A 20,617-nucleotide genomic window follows, 5' to 3' on the forward strand; every position below is an offset into this window, starting at 1 on the left:
AAAACAATAATCCATCTTCAACCCGGGGAGGGCTCCGTGCAGACTGAAGGCTTATAAAACCTTTCCCCGCCCTGCAATTAGGCTCAGAGCACTCTGATTGGTGGGTTTAAACCATCTAATCAGAGTGATCTGACAGGTAAGTCTCTACATTTACCTGTCACAGCACTCTGATTGGTTGGTTTGAAATCCACCAATCAGAGTGCTCTGTGTCATTTTACACAGCGTGGGAAAGTTCTTTGGAATTTTCCCACGCTGTGTAATTTGACTCATAACACTCTGATTGGTTACTTAATCCACCAATCAGAGAGTTATGAGTCAAATTACACAGTGTTTGTTTATTTTTAATTGAGTCGGTTATTATGGCTTTTTATATGGCCTTTTTTGTGGCTGAAAAAAAAAATTTTAGAAGAAAGAAAACATCAAATGGTAAGTTTATGTTTATTTTTACAGGTATTTAGTTAAAGGTCCCCTCTCATTTTTAGGGTGAGAGGGGTAGGTAGGGGTTTACTTTTTGGGGGAGGGGGTGACTAGGGGTTTGGGGACCCCTAGTCACCTGGGGGGAGGGGGGGTTAAGTTTGCATTTAGGGCCCCCCCAATTTGTATTTTGGGCCCCCACCCACCGTTCAGGGGTGGGGGCCAGGGGGGAGGACAATAGGTCCCCCCCTTATTCTTGTTTAGGGCCCCCACCCACCGTTCAGGGGTGGGGGCCAGGGGGGAGGACAATAGGCCCCCCCCTAATTTGTATTTAGGGCCCCCACCTGCCACTCAGGGGTGGGGGCCAGGGGGGAGGACATTAGGTCCCCCCCCCCTTATTCTTGTTTAGGGCCCCCACCCACCATTCAGGGGTGGGGGCCAGGGGGGAGGACATTAGGTTTTTTTATTTTTTTTTAACAGTTAGCAGCCACAGTAATTTTTACTTAGTATTAATAAATTTGTCTGAAAGACCAATTTAGGTCTTTCAGTCTTTTGGTAGATAACTCCCTAATACCGTGGGAATTAGGGAGTTATCTACCAAGCGGCTCCAAGTAAAGTCCCGAAGTACCGAAGTTGCTGAAGTTCCGAAGTGCCAAAGTGTTCAAGTGCCAAAGTTGCCGAAGTTCTAAAGTGTCGAAGTGCCGAATTGCCGAAGTCCCAAATTTCGGAATGCCGAACCGAGCCGAATATTTTCCCCATGCTCATGCCTAGCTATCAATAACATAAAAAATAAATTTTTACCGATAGACCCCATGCCGCCAGACCAACCCCCAGTAAGGCACAGACACCCAAAGGGATACCAGATGGGTCTGCCCCTGTTACCCAGCGGGACTTTCAGAACCTGGTCGGGGAACTCAAAATCCTCCTGGCATCCAGCACAGCATCCATAAAAACAGATGTGCAGGCTACAGAGGACGATATTTCCGGCATTAAGCAGGGATTGACAACCCTACATGACTCGGTCCTGGCCCTACGAGCCCAACAGCAAGCAATCTCTCTCCACTATACCGCCTTTGATGACAGAACAAGGCGCAACCACCTTAAGATCAGGAGAGTACCAGACGCAATCATATCTGACGAACTGCCTCACTATATGAGGCGCCTCGTAGCCGCTGTCCTGCCGCCAACGCATGCCAAAAAATGTAACACAGATGGGATATACCGCCTACCATCCTCAGGCAGAGCAGCCCCAAATGCGGTTCGAGATGTGATTGTACGCTGCACCACCTCCCAAGATAAGAGCAGGCTGATGACAGCTCTCCGGGGCAAGACACCATTAACATTTGAAGGCGCACAACTCACAGTCTATCAAGACCTCACTAGATCCACGCTACAATGGCGAAGATCGCTGCACCTGGTCACCAGCACCCTCAGAGAAGCGGGACTGGAATATCACTGGAGGTCCCCCAGGTTCCTGGTGGTCACACACAGGGGAACTGTCCATAAACTCTCCACACTAGCAGAGGTCCCGACATTCTGTAAGGCACTGGGCTTTCCCGCACCCACGCAGGATGCCGACCGACGCAGCAGATACCTGACTCCCCCGGACACAATAATAACCAGGACACACACAGTTTACCCCCAGCTGAGATGCTTCTATCTTGTTAGCCCCGAGACATTCCCAGTTTGCCGCTATGTTCCCAACCCTCCCCCCCCCCCCCCACCCCGGGGCCCTCCAGGGCTTAGGGTAAGTTTAGAAGGAGGCCCTGAATCCACAACCTGTTCAGGTTGCATTAAGCTCACCCATATCACGCAGCCATCCTCCCGGAGCAGTTCACACACTCCTGATAATGTACCAGTGCTGGTCCATAATCTTAACGGTTCATTCCTGTTCTCACACTAACTGCATGGGTTCAGGGATGGCCACAGTGGTTATTTCTGAAGTTGGGAGCGTTAAGGTCAAGCCTGAGGCCCTCGTCTATATGGGACAGATAGGTTATGAGTTCTTCTAAATCCTCTGGCAAGTCCCTAGCTGCAACCTCATCCAACAAAGTATCCGAGAGACCATTCATAAATATGTCTACAAATGCCTGGTTGTTCCATCGCACTTCTGCAGCATAAGTGCGAAATTCTAAAGCGTACTCCACAAGAGGAAGGGATCCTTGTTCCATCTTAAGAAGAGTTTTGGCTGCATTCACTCATCTTCCTGGGGGATCAAAGGTTTGTTTGAATGCAGCCACAAACTCAGCATAGTTGTATACCAAGGGGTTGTTATTTTAACATAAAGGGTTTGCCCATATCAATGCCCTATCTACAAGTAGGTTGATCATAAAACCCACTCTAGTCCTTTTGATAGGGTAGGCCCTGTGTTGTAATTCGAAGTGTATGCTGACTTGGTTTAAAAACCCTCAGCATGCACCTCCGTAACGTAAAGGGGACGTCATATGAGTGGACGTATTAACTGTGGCAACCTCTAGGTTAAGTGAAGCAACTACAGGTATAGGATTTTGCGCTTCGGTTTGCAGATGTGCTGTACGAGCCAGTAAAGTCTGCAGCGCAAGGGCAAACTGGTCCATTTCCTCGAACCGCACATCATGGCCAGAAGCTTGTGGGTTGACACCTGCAGGGTCCAAGGTCCTATTCTAATATCACGGTCGTGTGATAACCCAACACGCAGTATGTAAACCCACAAAAAATCCAAGCATGTATTACTGAACCTTAAAATGGTCGGATTTAACGTAGGTGAAAAAGAGTAGTCAGAGGATAGACAAAAATCATAATACCAGAGATCAGGAGAATGATACAAGAATAGCCGGGTCAGCATACTAGAAATCAGGAGGTCAAAATACAAACCGAGTCAGGGAACCAGAAAACAGGAACGTCAAAATCCAAGCCAGGTCAGTATACAAAAACAACAGTAAATATGCAAGACGAATCAAAGAGCACTAAGGGGAAAATAAGGAACCACAATAGGGCAAGGAACAAGGCAAAAGGCACCCCTTTTATAAGGGAGCGTCTTTTGCTTTAAGGCCACGGGGCCGCGTCAATGACGTCATGACGTTGGAGCGCATGCGCCACGTCATAAAAAGGGGGTGACTCCAGCGGCCAGCGTGTTACATGCTTAACTCGTTGGAAGAGGAGTCTGCCCTGGATCCTGCACCACGTGGGCATGATGGAATAAGGTAAGAGATCTTGACAACTTTGCTGGGAGGGCAGATTGTGTGTTAGTCTGTGCCAGAGCCAGAGATGTATGCAATACCATGAGGGAATGGGCAAAAACAACTTCACAGGAAGCTAGGGGAGGATGAGCGTGTGTGCCTATCTGTGCCAGAGCCAGAAATGTTTGAGATGCCATGTGAAAAAAAAGTGGTTTAACTCATTGGAAGTCAGGGCAGAATGAGTTGGTATGTTCACCTGTGCCTCAACCAGGAATAGGTCAGGTGCGAGAACCAGGAGAGTTTGAAGGTCTATGTGAGAGGATGGCCTGGCTGGGTGAGGAAATTACGTAAGTGTGGGCAACATTCTGTGCCTGACCATGGGGTGTCAAAGGTGTCCTGTGAAAATGTACAGAAAAAAACTTCTAGCAAGAGGGGGTTGAATGAATATATGTGCAAAAATGTGCCTGAAGCAAATGTATTTAATGTGCTGTGTATAAAATGTGGAGGGACAGCATGGCTATGAGGGGAGAGCAGAATGTTTGTGAGCCGTACTCCGTGCCAGACTCAGCCAGTTCCCAAGGTTCTGTTTGTGTGAGGAGATGGAGTGGAAGCGAGGGAAAGACAGTGGTTTCATCGGTAGGAAAGTCGACCCATCCACAGTCTGCCCAAAGTGAAGGGCAGGGACAGACTCAGCCTGTGGATCCAGGGAGTATGGCCGCATGGGAGCATACTGTTAGAGAAACAAGGAACCTTGTCACCTTATCACCACCACACGTCACGCATACACCCAAGCCAGCTCAGGAGCAGGAGTCTGTCTCTAAGCAACTGTCTGGTTCTGAACGAAAGGTTCAGAGTCAGATAGTGCAATGAGCCCAGCAGACAGACCACACAATAAAAGAGATGAAGGGTGTTGATACAAGCAAATGGGAGTGTTTTCTGTCTCATCTTTTGTGTGTTTACAGGGGGGTACTGCAGAAATCTGTTGGTTTCTTCCCCTTAGAGATTCTACATGGGTGCAGTGGGTGTGGCCCAAGGGATGTGACCAGAGAGCAGTGGCAAATGGAAACAGGCAAATCAGGCATGTTTGTTGTGGATATGGCTGTTATATGGCTTAGGGACTAAATGCAAGCCTTTTAGGGGGAGGTGTGAGAACACATGAGGGCTACCCCATTCATACATAAACAGTGCTATGAAAAAGATGAGTGTATGGTGTGAAGGCAAAAAAAAGAACAAGTGTTGATACACAAGGTAGAAGCATGAGAGCCTTCTCCTATTGCTTCTCTTATTTGGGGGAGATGTCATGCCAAGGGTACGTAATTCATTGTTGCACTATAGAATATTCCCATTTAATGTAATTTACGTAGTGCATATATGAATTGGCCACTTGGTAGAGGTCAGATGACAGAAGGGGTAGGAATGTGAAAGGGGTCAGATGACTTACAACATGGATTGATTCTTTGATTAATCAAAGGCTCTGCAAGGTGGACTGTGAAATTCTACACTTGAAAAGCCTGTATGTCTAGTTCCAATGTAAACTAACTGACTTCAACCATATGGCCTGTAACTCTTAATTGATGAGTTAATTTCTTAAAATATTAATGATCATTAGCTTTCAAGAAAAAAAACCCTTGTGTTCCAGTATTAGATCCAAAAGAAACATTAATACTTATCCACAGATTAATAATTAAGCCTCATTTTTATTATATTTAGAATGGGACAAGCACAATCTTCTAATCAATCCTAAACATGATTGGCGTAACTTAACCATATGGGAAGGGATTGTGATGTCCGCTATATTGGGTCACAAGTAAGAAGTGTGACGTATCTATGGAATGGAAAAATGGTAACAAATTCATAGATGCAATTATTATTTCGTTGGCAAGTACAAAAGAGGAGATCGAAGAAAACATTTCTATTTGGATTCATGTTGGTCTGGAACACAAGGGGGTGGTCACTTATTGTTTCTAGAGGTTAGCCTTTTCTTCACCTCTGGGCCAGGCTTGGTAATCCACAGGGTATATACCGTATATACTCGAGTATAAGCCGAGTTTTTCAGCCCATTTTTTGGGCTGAAAAACCCCAACTCGGCTTATACTCGAGTCAAGGTCTGTATTATGGCAATTTACATTGCCATAATACAGACTGGGGGAGAGGGGGGCTGGCAGAGCTGTACTTACCTGTTCTGCAGCTCCTGTCAGCTCTCTCCTCCTCCGCGCCGTCCGGTCAGCACCTCGGTCAGCTCCCAGTGTAAATCTCGCGAGAGCCGCGGCTCTCGCGAGACTTACACTGGGAGCTGACAGAGGGAGCTGCACGGACGGCGCGGAGGAGGAGAGAGCTGACAGGAGCTGCAGAACAGGTAAGTACAGCTCTGCCAGCCCCCCTCTCCCCCCCACTGAACTACCAATGACACTGGACCACCAGGGAAGGAGAGCCCCCCTCCCTGCCATATATCAAGCAGGGAGGGGGGACGAAAAAAAAATATATTAATAAAATAAGAAATAATAATATAAAAATAATAATAATAATACAAAAATTAATAATAACAAAAAAAGGGGTATAAGGACCACTATGGGAGGGGGGGGGGTATAAGGACCACTATGGGAGGGGGGGTATAAGGTCCACTATGGGAGGGGGGGGGTATAAGGACCACTATGGGAGGGAGGGGGTGGGTTAAGGACCACTATGGGAGGGAGGGGGGTATAAGGACCGCTATGGGAGGGAGGGGGGGTATAAGGACCACTATGGGAGGGAGGGGGGTATAAGGACCACTATGGGAGGGAGGGGGGGATAAGGACCACTATGGGAGGGAGGGGGGTATAAGGACCACTATGGGAGGGAGGGGGGGGATAAGGACCACTATGGGAGGGAGGGGGTGGTATAAGGACCACTATGGGAGGGAGGGGGGGTATAAGGACCACTATGGGAGGGAGGGGGGGTATAAGGACCACTATGGGAGGGAGGGGGGATAAGGACCACAATGGGAGGGAGGGGGGTATAAGGACCACTATGGGATGGAGGGGGGGTATATGGACCACTATGGGAGGGATGGGGGGGATAAGGAACACTATGGGAGGGAGAAGGGGGATAAGGACCACTATGAGAGGGAGGGGGTGGGATAAGGACCACTGAGGGAGGAGGAGGGGAAGTCAGGACATATGGGGGGGGGAGGGGGCGGCAAAAAATGTTTTGCCTACGGCGGCAAATATCCTTGCACCGGCCCTGCACACACTGCATTCACACACTGCATTCATACACACACACTGCATTCATGCACACACACACTGCACTCATGCACACACACACTGCACTCATACACACACACACTGCACTCATACACACACTGCACTCATACACACACGCTGCACTCATACACACACACATACGCACACACTGCATTCATTATACACACACTGTAAATAAATATTCAATTAATATATTTTTTTTAGGATCTAATTTTATTTAGAAATTTACCAGTAGCTGCTGCATTTCCCACCCTAGTCTTATACTCGAGTCAATACGTTTTCCCAGTTTTTTGGGATAAAATTAGGGGCCTCGGCTTATATTCGGGTCGGCTTATACTCGAGTATATACGGTATCCAATGCTATCGAAATGCATATTGTACTTGCTTGGGGCCAAAATCTAATTTTGAGTGAGTCACCATCTTCCTTGCCAGAGACCCCCAGGGCAGAAGTTTTACCTGAGTTTAAACCTGAGTAAGTGATTGGAACTTCTGTTATTTTTTCCTTTTAGTTTTTTTATCTGTTGTTGGTGTAAATAATTTGTTTATCATCTATTTTTTGTATGCATTGTGACTATTTGATGCTCATAATAAATATTCCTTTATTGTGTTCTGCCTTTGTCTGGTAAAGAATCACGTTACCAGAATAGACTAATTAGTGTTATGCAATAACATAAATATTGTGCTAAGTTGTATTTGGTGTTTTTTTTTTTTATTAATTTACGTGGGGGACGAAGGCACCCCATTTATAAATTGTCTTGGTGGTGGCAGTGTTAACATTTTAATATTTATATTATTATGGTTAAGTTTGGGTAGTGTTAAGTGGGAATTTATCATTATTTCCGTTTTAGTGCAGACAAATAGTGATCTTTAACCCTTTCACCACCACAACTATGTCAGGCACACTCTTGAAGTAGGGTGCTTTCGTGACATTGATGATCTCCGTCAAGGAGGTGGGCCAGCACTGCCCCAGAAAGCCCCCAGAGAAGCCATCTGAGAAGTGGCCACTGCAGGTGTCCTAAGGCTGCAATGTTTTTCTCTGAAAAGGCAGTGTTTACATGAAAATGCATGCAAAGACTAACTATAGTCACCAGAACAACTACATTAAGCTGTAGTTGTTCTGGTGACTATAGTGCCCCTTTAAGTATTAGTCGTGTATACTGAATTTAGTGTTTTACCCTGTCAGTTACTACCATGTCACTGGCCCTACAGGCCTTTATGTTGGTGAACCTGCCTGCTCCAGCATGAGTCAGAAACTCAACTGGAAGATAAAAATCAATAACAGCTGAGGATCTGCCTTTTGGTTTTCTGCATTAGGGGCTGATGTGGGTGCAGGGAGGGCTAAGGTAGGTGCGTTGGGGATAGGGGCTATACAAAAAGTCTACATGGCGCTTAACTGTACTTTCTTGCAGGCTGCTACAGCTCCTTATCTCCTAGGTGCTCACCCTTCCTCCTCCCACCCCCTGGCCACCTCTTCCCCCTCACAGAGAGCACTGCAGAGGGGAAAGAGACCAGACAGCAAGAACTGTGACAGAACACTGGGTCTCACTGAGAAGGGGTCACCTAACCTGTGATTGTAGAGGTTGCAGGAGTCCCATAACCTCCCACTTTAATATGTGATTAATTATGTTTTCTAGGCGGTGAGGTCTATGATCTCCTCAACTAGAGCATGGCCCCTATCTGCCTCAGGCCCTCTGTCCATGACCTATCTGCCCGAGTCGTCAGTCCTACACTGAACAAAAGTCCAACATAAATATCAGGATTAGTGATGTCCCGAACGGTTCGCTGGCGAATAGTTCCTGGCGAACATAGCTTGTTCGCGTTCGCCACGGATGGCGAACATATGCGATGTTCGGTCTGCCCCCTATTCGTCATCATTGAGTAAACTTTGACCCTGTACCTCACAGTCAACAGACACATTCCAGCCAATCAGCAGCAGACCCTCCCTCCCAGACCCTCCCACCTCCTGGATAGCATCCATTTTAGATTCATTCTGAAGCTGCATTCTTAGTGAGAGGAGGGACAGCGTGCTGCTGCTGATTTAATAGGGAAAACGATAGCTAGGCTAGTGTATTCAGTGTCCACTACAGTCCTGAAGGACTCATCTGATCTCTGCTGTAAGGACAGCACCCCCAAAAAGCCCTTTTTAGGGCTAGAACATCAGTCTGCTTTTTTTTTCTGTGTAATCTAATTGCAGTTGCCTGCCAGCGTGTGTGTCAGGCTCACAGCGTATACTGTGCCCACTTGCCCAGTGCCACCACTCATATCTGGTGTCACAATAGCTTGCATTTAAAAAAAAAAAAAAAACTTTTTTGACTGTAATATAATAGCAGTCAGTTTCCTTCACACGTGTGCCTTTCAAGGCCTGCCAGGGCACAGTGTCACACCAGTGCAACTCATATCTGGTGTAACAGTAGTGTACATTTAAAAAAAAAAACTAGAAATTTGACTGTGAAATAATAGCAGTCAGTTTCCTTCACACGTGTGCATTTCAGGGCCTGCCAGGGCACAGTGTCACACCAGTGCAACTCATATCTGGTGTAACAGTAGTGTACATTAAATAAAAAACTAGAAATTTGACTGTGAAATAATAGCAGTCAGTTTCCTTCACACGTGTGCGTTTCAGGGCCTGCCAGGGCACAGTGTCACACCAGTGCAACTCATATCTGGTGTAACAGCAGTGTACATTTTTAAAAAAGATTTTTTTTTAAATGTAATAGATTGAATAGCAGTTAGTTGTCTGCAAGCATGCGTGTCAGGCCTACAGCGTCTACTCTGCCAACTTCTGCCAGTGCACAGTGCCACTCATATCTGTTGTCACAGTAGCTTGCACGCATAGTACCACTAATCGAAAAAAAAATGACAGGCAGAGGCAGGCCACCCCGCAGGGGCCGTCGTGGTCGTGGTGCTGTGATTCCCTTTGGCCCTTGAATAATGCCCAGTGTTCAGAGGCCACGTACTTCGAAGTTCTGAGGACATAGTTGACTGGCTAACACAGGACACCCAATCTTCTACAGCTTCCGCTCGGAACCTTGACGCACCACACTCCTCCAGCTTAGCTTCGGGCACCTCTCAAGTTACCACTCGCCCGCCTGCCGCCACCACCAACACTAGCACCACAGCCGCTTCACTTGATATGTTAGAGGAGTTATTTACACATCAGTTGGTAGAAATGAGTGATGCGCAAGCATTATTGCCAGAGGATGTAGATAACAGGGATATGTCTCAGTTAGGCAGCATTACACACATGGACGTACGGTGTGGTGATGATGATGTTGTACCCGCTGCTGCTTCCTTTGCTGAGTTGTCGGATACAAGTGAAGCGGTTGATGATGACGATGCGTCCGTGGATGTCACATGGGTGCCCGCTAGAAGAGAAGAAGAACAGGGGGAAAGTTCAGATAGGGAGACAGAGAGGAGGAGGAGACAAGTTGGAAGCAGAGGGAGGCCATCGCAAGGAGCTAGTGGCACAGTCAGACAGCATGCATCGGCACCCGGGGTCAGCCAGACAGCACGCCAATCAACGCATGCTGTTGCCACCACCAGAATGCCGTCATTGCAGAGCTCAGCAGTGTGGCATTTTTTTTGTGTGTCTGCCTCTGACAACAACGATGCCATTTGCAACCTGTGCCGAAATAAACGGAGTCGTGGGAAGTCCAACACCCACCTAGGTACAACTGCTTTGCGAAGGCACATGATCGCACATCACAAACGCCTATGGGATCAACACATGAGTACAAGCAGCACACAAACTCAAAGCCGCCATCCTCCTCCTGGTCCAGCATCTTCAGCCCTGTCCTCCTTGCCTCCTCTCAACCATCCGCCACTCCATCTCTCGCCTTGAGCAGTTCCTGCTCATCTGCCCACAGTCAGGTGTCTGTCAAGGACATGTTTGAGCGTAAGAAGCCAATGTCACAAAGTCACCCCCTTGCCCGGCATCTGACAGCTGGCTTGTCTGAACTCTTAGCCCACCAGCTTTTACCATACAAGCTAGTGGAGTCTGAGGCGTTCCAAAAATTTGTAGCTATTGGGACACCGCAGTGGAAGGTACCAGGCCGAAATTTCTTTGCACAAAAGGCAATCCCCAACCTGTACTCGATTGTGCAAAAGGAAGTAATGGCATGTCTGGCACACAGTGTTGAGGCAAGGGTCCATCTGACCACTGATACCTGGTCTGCAAAGCATGGTCAGGGCAGGTATATCACCTACACTGCGCATTGGGTAAACCCGCTGATGCCTGCCAAGCATGGAATGCGTGGCTCTGCAGAGGAGTTGGTGACACCGCCACGACTTGCAGGCAGGCCTGCTGCCACCTCCTCTACTCCTCCTACTCCATCCTCTTCCATAACCTCCTCGGCTGAGTCCTCTTCTGCTGCTGCGTCTTGCTCCACATCAACGGCACCCCCCCAGCTCCCCAGGTATTATTCCACATCCCGGATACGGCAGTGTCACGCCGTCTTGGGGTTGATTTGCCTGAAAGCAGAGAGTCACACCGGACCAGCACTCCTGTCCGCCCTGAACGCACAGGTGGATCAGTGGCCGACTCCGCACCAACTGGAGATCGGCAAAGTGGTTTGTGACAAAGGAAGAAATTTGTTGGCGGCATTGAATTTGGGCAAGTTGACACATGTGCCGTGCATGGCACATGTGTGTAATCTGATCGTACAACGCTTTGTGCATAAGTACCCAGGCTTACAGGCGTCCTGAAGCAGGCCAGGAAGGTGTGTGGCCATTTCAGGCGTTCCTACACTGCCATGGCGCACTTTGCAGATATCCAGCGGCGAAACAACATGCCAGTGAGGCGCTTGATGTGCGACAGCCCGACACGTTGGAATTCAACACTCCTAATGTTTGACCGCCTTCTCCAACAAGTAAAAGCCGTTAACGAGTATTTGTATGACCGGGGTGCTAGGACAGCCTCTGCGGAGCTGGGAATTTTTTTGCCACGTTACTGGATGCTCATGCGCAATGCCTGTAGGCTCATGCGTCTTTTTGAGGAGGTGACAAACCTAGTCAGTCGCACCGAAGGCACCATAAGCGACATCATAACATTTGTTTTCTTCCTGGAGCATGCCCTGCGAAGAGTGCTGGATCAGGCCGTAGATGAGCGTAAAGAGGAAGAGGAAGAGTTGTGGTCACCATCACCACCAGAAACAGCCTTATCAGTATCGCTTGCTGGACCTGCGGCAACGCTGGAAGAGGATTGTGAGGAAGAGGAGTCAGAGGAGGAATGTGGCTTTGAGGAGGAGGAGGAAGACCAACCACAACAGGCATCCCAGGGTGCTCGTTGTCACCTATCTGGTACCCGTGGTGTTGTACGTGGCTGGGGGGAAGAACATACCTTCATTGACATCACTGAGGAGGAGGAGGAACGGGAAATGAGTAGCTCGGCATCCAACCTTGTGCAAATGGGGTCTTTCAGGCTGTCGTGCCTGTTGAGGGACCTTGTATAAAAAGGCTGAAGGAGAACGACCTGTACTGGGTGTCCACGCTACTAGACCCCCGGTATAAGCAGAAAGTGCATGAAATGTTACCGAATTACCGCAAGTCGGAAAGGATGCAGCAGTTCCAAAATAAATTAAAAAGTATGCTTTACACAGCGTATAAGGGTGATGTCCCAGCACAACGGGAATCTAACAGAGGAAGAGGTGAAAGTAATCCTCCTCCTTCCACGACCACGCCGGCAAGGACAGGACGCTTTACAGACGTGTTGTTGATGGAGGACATGCGGAGCTTTTTAAGTCCTATGCATCGCCACAGCCCTTCGGGGTCCACCCTCAGAGAACGACTCGACCGACAGGTAGCAGACTACCTCGCCTTAACTGCAGATATCGGAGTGATGAACCCCTTGACTACTGGGTGTGCAGGCTTGACCTGTGGCCTGAGCTATCCCAATTTGCAATAGAACTTCTGGCCTGCCCCGCTTCAAGTGTCCTGTCAGAAAGGACCTTCAGTGCAGCAGGAGGTACTGTCACTGAGAAGAGAAGTCGCCTAGGTCAAAAAAGTCTAGATTACCTCACCTTTATTAAGATGAATGAGGGATGAATCCCGAAGGGACTGACAGTGGGCGATACATTCGACTAAAAAAGGCCTGATGAGGGGGACTACTTAACACACCACTCCTTTTTGGTGGCACATTAGATTACACGCGCAGTGCCCCAAATTTGAAGTAGGAGGACCGACCAAGCATCTTTTTCCATCTCCCGGTTCCTAAAATCGATGCCATATACACGTCCCCTGATAGGGTACGTAACAGGGATTAAACTGATAGCAATAGTACTACTTAACACACCTTATAATAACGCAGAGAGAGGCAACGCAGAGAGAGGAGTCTGAAGAAGAGGAGTCAGAGGAGGAAGGTGGCTTTAAGGAGGTGGAAGACCAAACACAGCAGGCGTCCCAAGGGGCTTGTTGTCACCTTTCGGGGACCCTTGGTGTTGTACGTGGCTGGGTGGAGGAATGACATCAGTGAGGACAAGGAACGGGACATGGCTAGCTTGGTATCCAACCTTGTGCAAATGTGGAGTTTGCGGTTGTGCAAATGGACTGTTTGCGGTTGTTTGCGGTGCGTTAAACGGGGAGTTTGGTCTGTCACTGTGAAGCGGGCGTAACCCTTACACTACCTGATCGATACAACATCATACCTGATGTTTTAAAGCACGTTATTCCAAACAATTTAGGAATGTTAGGTGATTTATGCCCTTTATGGATTAAAACCAGACTCTGCATCAACTATGTAATTTTCCATGGGAGTTTTGCCATGGATCCCCCTCCGGCATGCCACAGTCCAGGTGTTAGTCCCCTTGAAACAACGTTTCCATCACTATTATGGCCAGAAAGAGTCCCTGTGGGTTTTAAAATTTGCCTGCCTATTGAAGTCTATGGCGGTTCGCCCGGTCGCGAACATTTGCGGAAGTTCGCGTCCGCCGTTCGCGAACGGAAAATTTTATGTTCGTGACATCAGTAATCAGGATCCCTCAGGTAAGGTTTCCTCAGACGGAAATCTTATGGCACTTTCCATGTGTGAATGTATTGTACTGGGAAATATTAGTTTTGCCCCTACAAAGTTCTTTCACTCAGTCGCACAATGCTGGCCATAGGAGCAAGGAGGGTTTAATCTTTCTTTTCTACTAAGAGCTGTAAATGAGGGGCACTTACTAACATTTCTGGTACAATTTTGTATGATTTTGGGATTGGGGCACTTACCTGACATAACGCCAATTGAGATGTACATTGTGTTCACATTGCTTGCAAATGTGGTTACCAGCATGCCAATACTACAAAGCAATCCTCCAGCCATGACTACAAGGCGATGTCCAAACTGACTGGTCAGGATACTAGCAATGGGAGCTAAAATTAAACAGATGACACTTTTGTTCCTGTAATTAAGAGTGTTCCATAACAAATCTAAATACATTTAGGGGTTATTCACTCAACTGGGAATTGCACATTTTGAGGAAAATTATAGCCTTTTTTCATCTTGCAATTCCTTTGTCAATTTGACACCCTTCCTAGAATATAATTTTTCTAGAATATAAAACCTTTCATGAAGAGAGCCTGAATTTAATGCTGAGTATTTCTTTGGTGATTCCCTTATCACTGAATTGTGGATTGACTAAAATAACCAGATAAACTTCCAGCCTATGAGCTGGTGTCTTTCTACGTGAGAGTGGGGCTAAAACGTCAAATAAATGTCTGCAGGTAACATGCAGTTCTTGTAGATCAAAGCATTTTCTATCCCTTCATATAAAGTCAGGTTACCTGACCTCCAAAGAACTATTCCTTTAAACCACTTACCTGTGACTGTGAAGACAAATGCACAGATAGAAAAGATCCATGATACTTTGTCGTTACTTTCATTAAAGTAGTCTTTTAGTTCATCAAAGAAAATTCCAAAAGTATTGATGATTCCGTATGTGAAGGCTTCCACAAAGAAAAAGGCCACGGCAATCACCCAGCCCCAGCCTCCATCAGGCACCTTTGTATAAACATTGGGGCGCATAAATTTCTTCATAGCAATCATGTTCGCCCTGAGGACACAAAGCCATAATACATCATACACATATTGGGGAAAAATAGTTACATTTACACAGTATTAGGAAATTATCTCTGAAGAAGCCACATTCTTTTGCTTTTCTAATCTCCATGGGCAGAAATAAGATGGCTGTAAAGCTAAATGGACACTCCAAGCACTGCAGATTATTTTAGTGGTCTGGGTGCTATAAGTCCATGGGTGTTGTCCACCAGTTTGCTGACAAACCATTTTGGAGCAGTTAAACATAAAACAGGAATCCCCTTGCAGCCACATTGATAATGTAGAATTTATACTTCTGCAGCATCAATGAGAACTTGTTTCCAGTTCTCTCAGTCTGACACTGCCATTCAAGGTCAGATAGATTGGCAATTTCTTATTCAGATTTCAGAAGTGTAATTTTCACATTATCAGAAGAGCATGTTTTTGTCACTATTACTCCAAAAAGGTGTGAAAGCAAATATGGAGATAATAAGAGATATAGAAAAAGGGACAGCGCTGACAACACCTGCTAGAAATAATAAAAGGGGGATCCCTCTTCCCCGCTTATGGACAGTAAACAAAGAAAAAACAACAGAAGGGGTCACAGATTAATAATCCTTAAGGTACAGTGGAAAACAGCTTAAATAAGAAAAATATGGTAATAAATACAGAAATGTCCAGATTTTAAAGTCCAGAGGTTGAGAAAGTCCAAAATTAGTATACCAATATAGATGTAAATATACAGTAGCCAGAGGTGGTATTCGGAGGTATGGGAAGGATTCTTCTACGGGAATGTCATTGCCTCCCATAATATTACTTCCAGTGACATCCCCATAGAAGAATTCTTCCCATACCTCCGGATACCACCTCTGACTACTGTATATTGGAATCCACTGTAGTGGTTATGGTGCTTTGTGTCCCTTTAAACAGACAATTATTCTTAATACTTCATCATTTCTTCTCATTAAAGTATGTTTTTAATAGCAGATAATTGGTTCCTATGTCAATGCCTAAAATTCTGAAAACACAGTAGTCAACCAACACAGATCTTCAATTTGAATTATTTTAGTAAATGTAGTATAGTGAATGTTGATGTAAATATAATTATTTATTCAAAAGACTGTCCTAGTCCTTTTCTGTCCACATGTTATTGTAAAGGCTTGTGGTTGATATGTATTTGGCAAATAGGTTTCTAAACAAGAATTAAATATCAAAGGAGGTTTAATACTAACCTGTAAATGTACAAATATTCTCACTTTTCTTGAATTTCTTGAATTAAAGTCAATATTAACCTATAAGTGATGGGTGACCACTGCACTGAAGGCGTGTGACCTATACACTGTGCAAACAATGTGCAAAGCAAGGAGGAAATAAGGCTGTCTGCCCGTGACATCACAATGTTTATGAGGTATGCAGGTAAGGCTGTCATAGATATATTTGATATGTTAACTTTTTTTTTTTTTTTTTTATCAAAAATGTGCTTGAACTCACTTTTTTTTTTTTTAAATCTCTATTTTATATCTGGTCATTGCAACCTGGATGTGTCTTATGGTTATTTTTTTTACTTATTCTTATTTTTTATTTTGTCTCTTTCTGGTTTGAATATATTTTTTAGTGTAGTCCTGTTATTTCATATTTCCTCCATAGCGTTAAGCTCAGACACTCTTGGGTCGGTTAATACCTATCTCTCATTCCATGCTTTACCTTTGGTAGAGTTGCTGCCTTGCATCTTGCTGAAGATCTTCATAAATCATGACAACCTTCTAGCAGGTTCTTAAGTCTTTCTCCAGTCCTACTTGCTGTGATGAGTTTCCTTTTTTTTTTTTCAAGTTTTATGGCTTTATTTATGTCGTACTTATTGCCAAAATGGTAAAATATCTCCATAGTGCATAACCGCCACTTCTAGGAAAGCCTTTAAGTACAAAGCATGCTTACTTATACTGTACTTCTGCGTTCACATTGACTTGGCTTCTGTATGATGCCTCGTGCATCTATTGAGAAATGCTGTGCAGGTGCATGGGTAAATTCTAAGTGACATGGACCTGGACTGCCAGGTATTCCATGTGAATTAAAAAGTGTGAGATTTTAACACATTAGCACCTACAAAGGATATAGGGTACTTGAACCAAGTACCATATGTGGTAGAGCCAGGGGCGGACTGATCAAGGGCCCGCCCTCCTGGTCCTGGTCCAAGGTTTTCTGGTTCCCTGCTATTCTTCTACCCCTTCTTTCTGGTGCTTTTACACATATATTATGTGTAGGCTGCCCAGCACACAGAATGGATGTGTGAGCCACAAATCCCTGACTCCCACATCCCCGAGTGCCCCCCAAAATGGCCAGATTTACTTTTAAGGGGTTAATCCAACCAAAACCAGTGTTTTAATAAACACTGTTTTTAGATGGAGTAACCCTTGCTGGCGTGCCTCCCCAGCAATTAAAATAAAGCAAATGTAATTACACACTTCCACTAATTTTGCTTTGGACATCACAAGCAGCATCCCCCACATGTACAACCTTAAAACTAGCCACATGTGTTTGGAGTCTACTTGTGGGGTTGCGTGCGTGGGGGATGTGGTTAGTGATGTGTTCCTGTATGTCAAAGTGTTGTGTTAGATTAATCCTTTCTCTTGTTTTACCTATTGTACAGCGCTGCAGAATATGTTGGCGCTTTATAAGAGATTGTAAAAGTTGTGTGTGTGAAGGCTGTGTGCAGTATTGCAATGGTGGGTATGCTGTTTGTGATGTGTATGTGAAGGGAGGCTGCATGTCATTTTGTATGTGTGGGGATGCTGCTTGTGGTGTGTCTATACAGTGAGGCTCCTTGTGGGTTTTTGCGTGTGTGAATGGGGCTTTTTGCAGTGCCTTATGTGAGTAGAGAGGGCTGGCTGTGTTGCAGTGTGTGTGGGATAGAATCTGTAGTAGGCATCTGGTTGTTACTGGGGCTGTAGTGTGTGCGTGTTTGGATAATAGAGGTTCTACTGTGTATAAGTTGGATAGTGGCTGTAGTGTGTGTGTAGGGGGATAAATGCTGAAATAGGTGCAGGGAGGCACAGAGGCTGTGGTGGGCACTGTGAGGCGCGGGGACTGAGGTGGGCGCAGGGAGGCACGGGGACTGAAGTGGGGGGTGGGGCTGGACAGAGTATGAGATGGGAGATAGATGTTGTGGTGAGCTCAGGAAGGGACATAGGGGCTGTGGTGGGTACTGAAAGGGATAGGAGCTATGGTAGTTGGAGGTGGCATAAGGGATGTGGTGGGAGCATAGGGGTTTGGGTGGAAACATGGATAGGTAGATCCTGGGGTGAGTGTTGGGAGGAATGGTGGCTGAGGTGAGTGCAGGGGGGGGTGAGGTGGGTGCAGGAGCAGCTGTGGTGGATGCAGACGGGGCTGAGGTGGGTGCAGGGGAAGCTGTGGTGTGTGCAGAAGGAGCTGTGGTGGGTGCGGATAGACAAGGGGCTGTTGTGGGCACAGGATGGGACAGAGGCTGTAGTGGGCACAGGGAGGGACATAGTGGCTGTAGTGGGTACTGGAAGGCATAGGAGCTATGGTAGGTGGAGGTGGCATAGGGGCTGTGGTGGGTACAGGGATAGGTAGATCCTGGGGTAAGTGCAAGGAGGAATGGTGGCTGAGGTAGGTGCACGGGAACTGAGGCAAGTGCAGGGGGAGCTGTGGTTAGTACAGGGGGGCTGAGGTGGGTGCAGATGGAGCTGTTGTTAGTACAGGGGGGTCGAGGTGGGTACAGGGAGAAAGGGGGCTGAGGTGGGTGCAAGGGGAGATGTGGTGTGTGGAGGAGGAGCTTAGGTGGGTATTGGGGGCTGGTTACTGGGGGCGGAGGTGGGTACAGGGGGGCTGAGGTAGGAGCAGAGGTGGGTACTGGGGGCTGAGGTGGGAGCAGAAGTGGGTACTGGGGGCTGAGGTGGGTAAAGGAGGTTGAGGTGCGTAATGAGGGGTAGAGGTGGGAGCAGAGATGGGTACTGGGGCTGAGGTGGGAGCAGGGGGGCTGAGGTGGGTACTGGGGGCTGAGGTGGGTACAGGTGGGCTGAGGTGGGAGCAGAGGTTGGTACAGGGGGGCTGATGTGAGTACAGGGGGGCTGATGTGGGTACTAGGGGCTGAGGTGGGTACTGGGGAGCTGAGGTGGGGGCTGAGGTGGGTACTGGGGCTGAGGTGGGTACAGGGGGGGCTGATGTGGGCACTGAGGTGGGTACAGGGGGGCTGATGTGGGTACAGGGGGGCTGAGGTTGGGCAGAGGTGGGTACAGGGGGCTGATGTGGGCCCTGAGGTGGGAGCAGAGGTGGGTACAGGGGGCTTAGGTGGTAGCCGAGGTGGGTACAGGGGGGCCGAGGTGGGTACTGGGGGGCTGAGGTGGGAGCAGAGGTGGATATTGGGGGCTGAGGTGGGTACAGGGGGGCTAAGGTGGGAGCAGAGGTGGATATTTGGGGCAGAGGTGGGTACAGGGGGGCTGAGGTGGGTACTGGGGGCTGAGGTGGGAGCAGAGGTGGGTACAGGGGGGCTGAGGTGGGAGCAGAGGTGGGTACTGGGGGCAGAGGTGGGTACTGGGGGGATGATGTGGGTACTGGGGGCTGAGGTGGGTGCAGAGGTGGGTACTGGGGGCTAAGGTGGGTAGAGGGGTGCAGAGGTGGGAACAGGGGGGCTGAGGTGGGTACAGGGGGGCTGAGGTGGGTACTGGGGGGCTGAGGTGGGTACTGGGGGGGCTGATTTGGGTACTGGGGGGGGCTTAGGTGGGTACTGGCGGGGCTTAGGTGGGTACTGGGGGGGCTGATTTTGGGTACTGGGGGGCTGATTTTGGGTACTGGGGGGGCTGATTTGAGTACAGGGGGGGCTGATTTGAGTACAGGGGGGGCTGATTTGAGTACAGGGGGGGCTGATTTGGGTACAGGGGGGCTGAGGTGGGTACAGGGGGGCTGATTTGGGTACTGGGGGGGGCTGATATGGGTACAGGGAGACAGGGGGGTGCTGACCTGAATTAAAATTATAAGAAGCTTACCTGTGCTGTTTGCCAGGCTGCTCCAGCTACTTATCGTCCAGTGCTCTTCAGGCAGGGCAGGAAGTGATGTCACTTCCTGGCCCCGCCTCTTCCTCCTCACACACAGCACCGCATGGCTGGAGACCTGGCAGCAAGAGCTGAATACTCACTGCCAGGTCTCCCTGAGAGAGAGTAAACGGGTGAGGGAGGAAGGGGGTTAACTACAGAGTGATATGCTGCAGGGGCCCTGCAGCATATCACTGGAATAACGGAGGAATCATGTTTTCTGGCTGAGGAGATCTCTGATCTCCTCAGCCAGAGCATGACTGTGCTGCCGGGCCCCTGACTGCCTCGGGCCCTCGGTCCATGACCGATCTGCCCGACCTGTCAGTTCGCCCCTGGGTAGAGCTGCATTGTAATTCAGGATAATTGGTTCCAAGATTTTTTAATAATCAATTTTTGGTGTTGCTATTGTGGTTTGGTTACCCTTATGGCGAGTTAAACAAAACTAGAAGCAAACTGCTTTGCCAAAGGCTAGATGCTGTGCATAAGTCAAAGCATGTAGGGGTAGCCCATAATTGTATACCTAGAACGGGCTCTAAATGTATCAAAACCACTCCCTTAAGTGGTATAATCACAGTAATATGCTAAATAAATACCCACACTTCTATTATTAATATATATAAAAAAAACGTTATTATATGATTAATAAATATAAAAATAATCACAATCATTCTATGTATACCAATTATAGTACGATTCGTAAATCAGAAGTCACTGTCCATGTAATGCCCTTGACAAAGGCCCCGT

At 47.5% G+C, this 20,617-nt stretch overlaps 1 protein-coding gene across 1 annotated transcript in view; it reads right to left on the bottom strand.

Annotated features, from left to right (window-relative positions):
* Positions 1 to 14,834, bottom strand: part of LOC134608731 (monocarboxylate transporter 7-like) — a 32,346-nt gene extending 17,512 nt beyond the window's left edge. The window contains exons 1-2 of the mRNA XM_063451838.1: positions 14,609 to 14,834; positions 14,018 to 14,161 (exon numbers count right to left, since the gene is read on the bottom strand). Of these exons, the coding sequence (XP_063307908.1) occupies positions 14,018 to 14,161; positions 14,609 to 14,834 (370 nt within the window). The remainder of the gene's footprint in view (positions 1 to 14,017; positions 14,162 to 14,608) is intronic.
* Positions 14,835 to 20,617: the final 5,783 nt, after the last annotated feature.

Source organism: Pelobates fuscus, chromosome 1, assembly GCF_036172605.1.
Source record: "Pelobates fuscus isolate aPelFus1 chromosome 1, aPelFus1.pri, whole genome shotgun sequence".
In the NCBI taxonomy this organism is placed as follows: domain Eukaryota; kingdom Metazoa; phylum Chordata; class Amphibia; order Anura; family Pelobatidae; genus Pelobates; species Pelobates fuscus.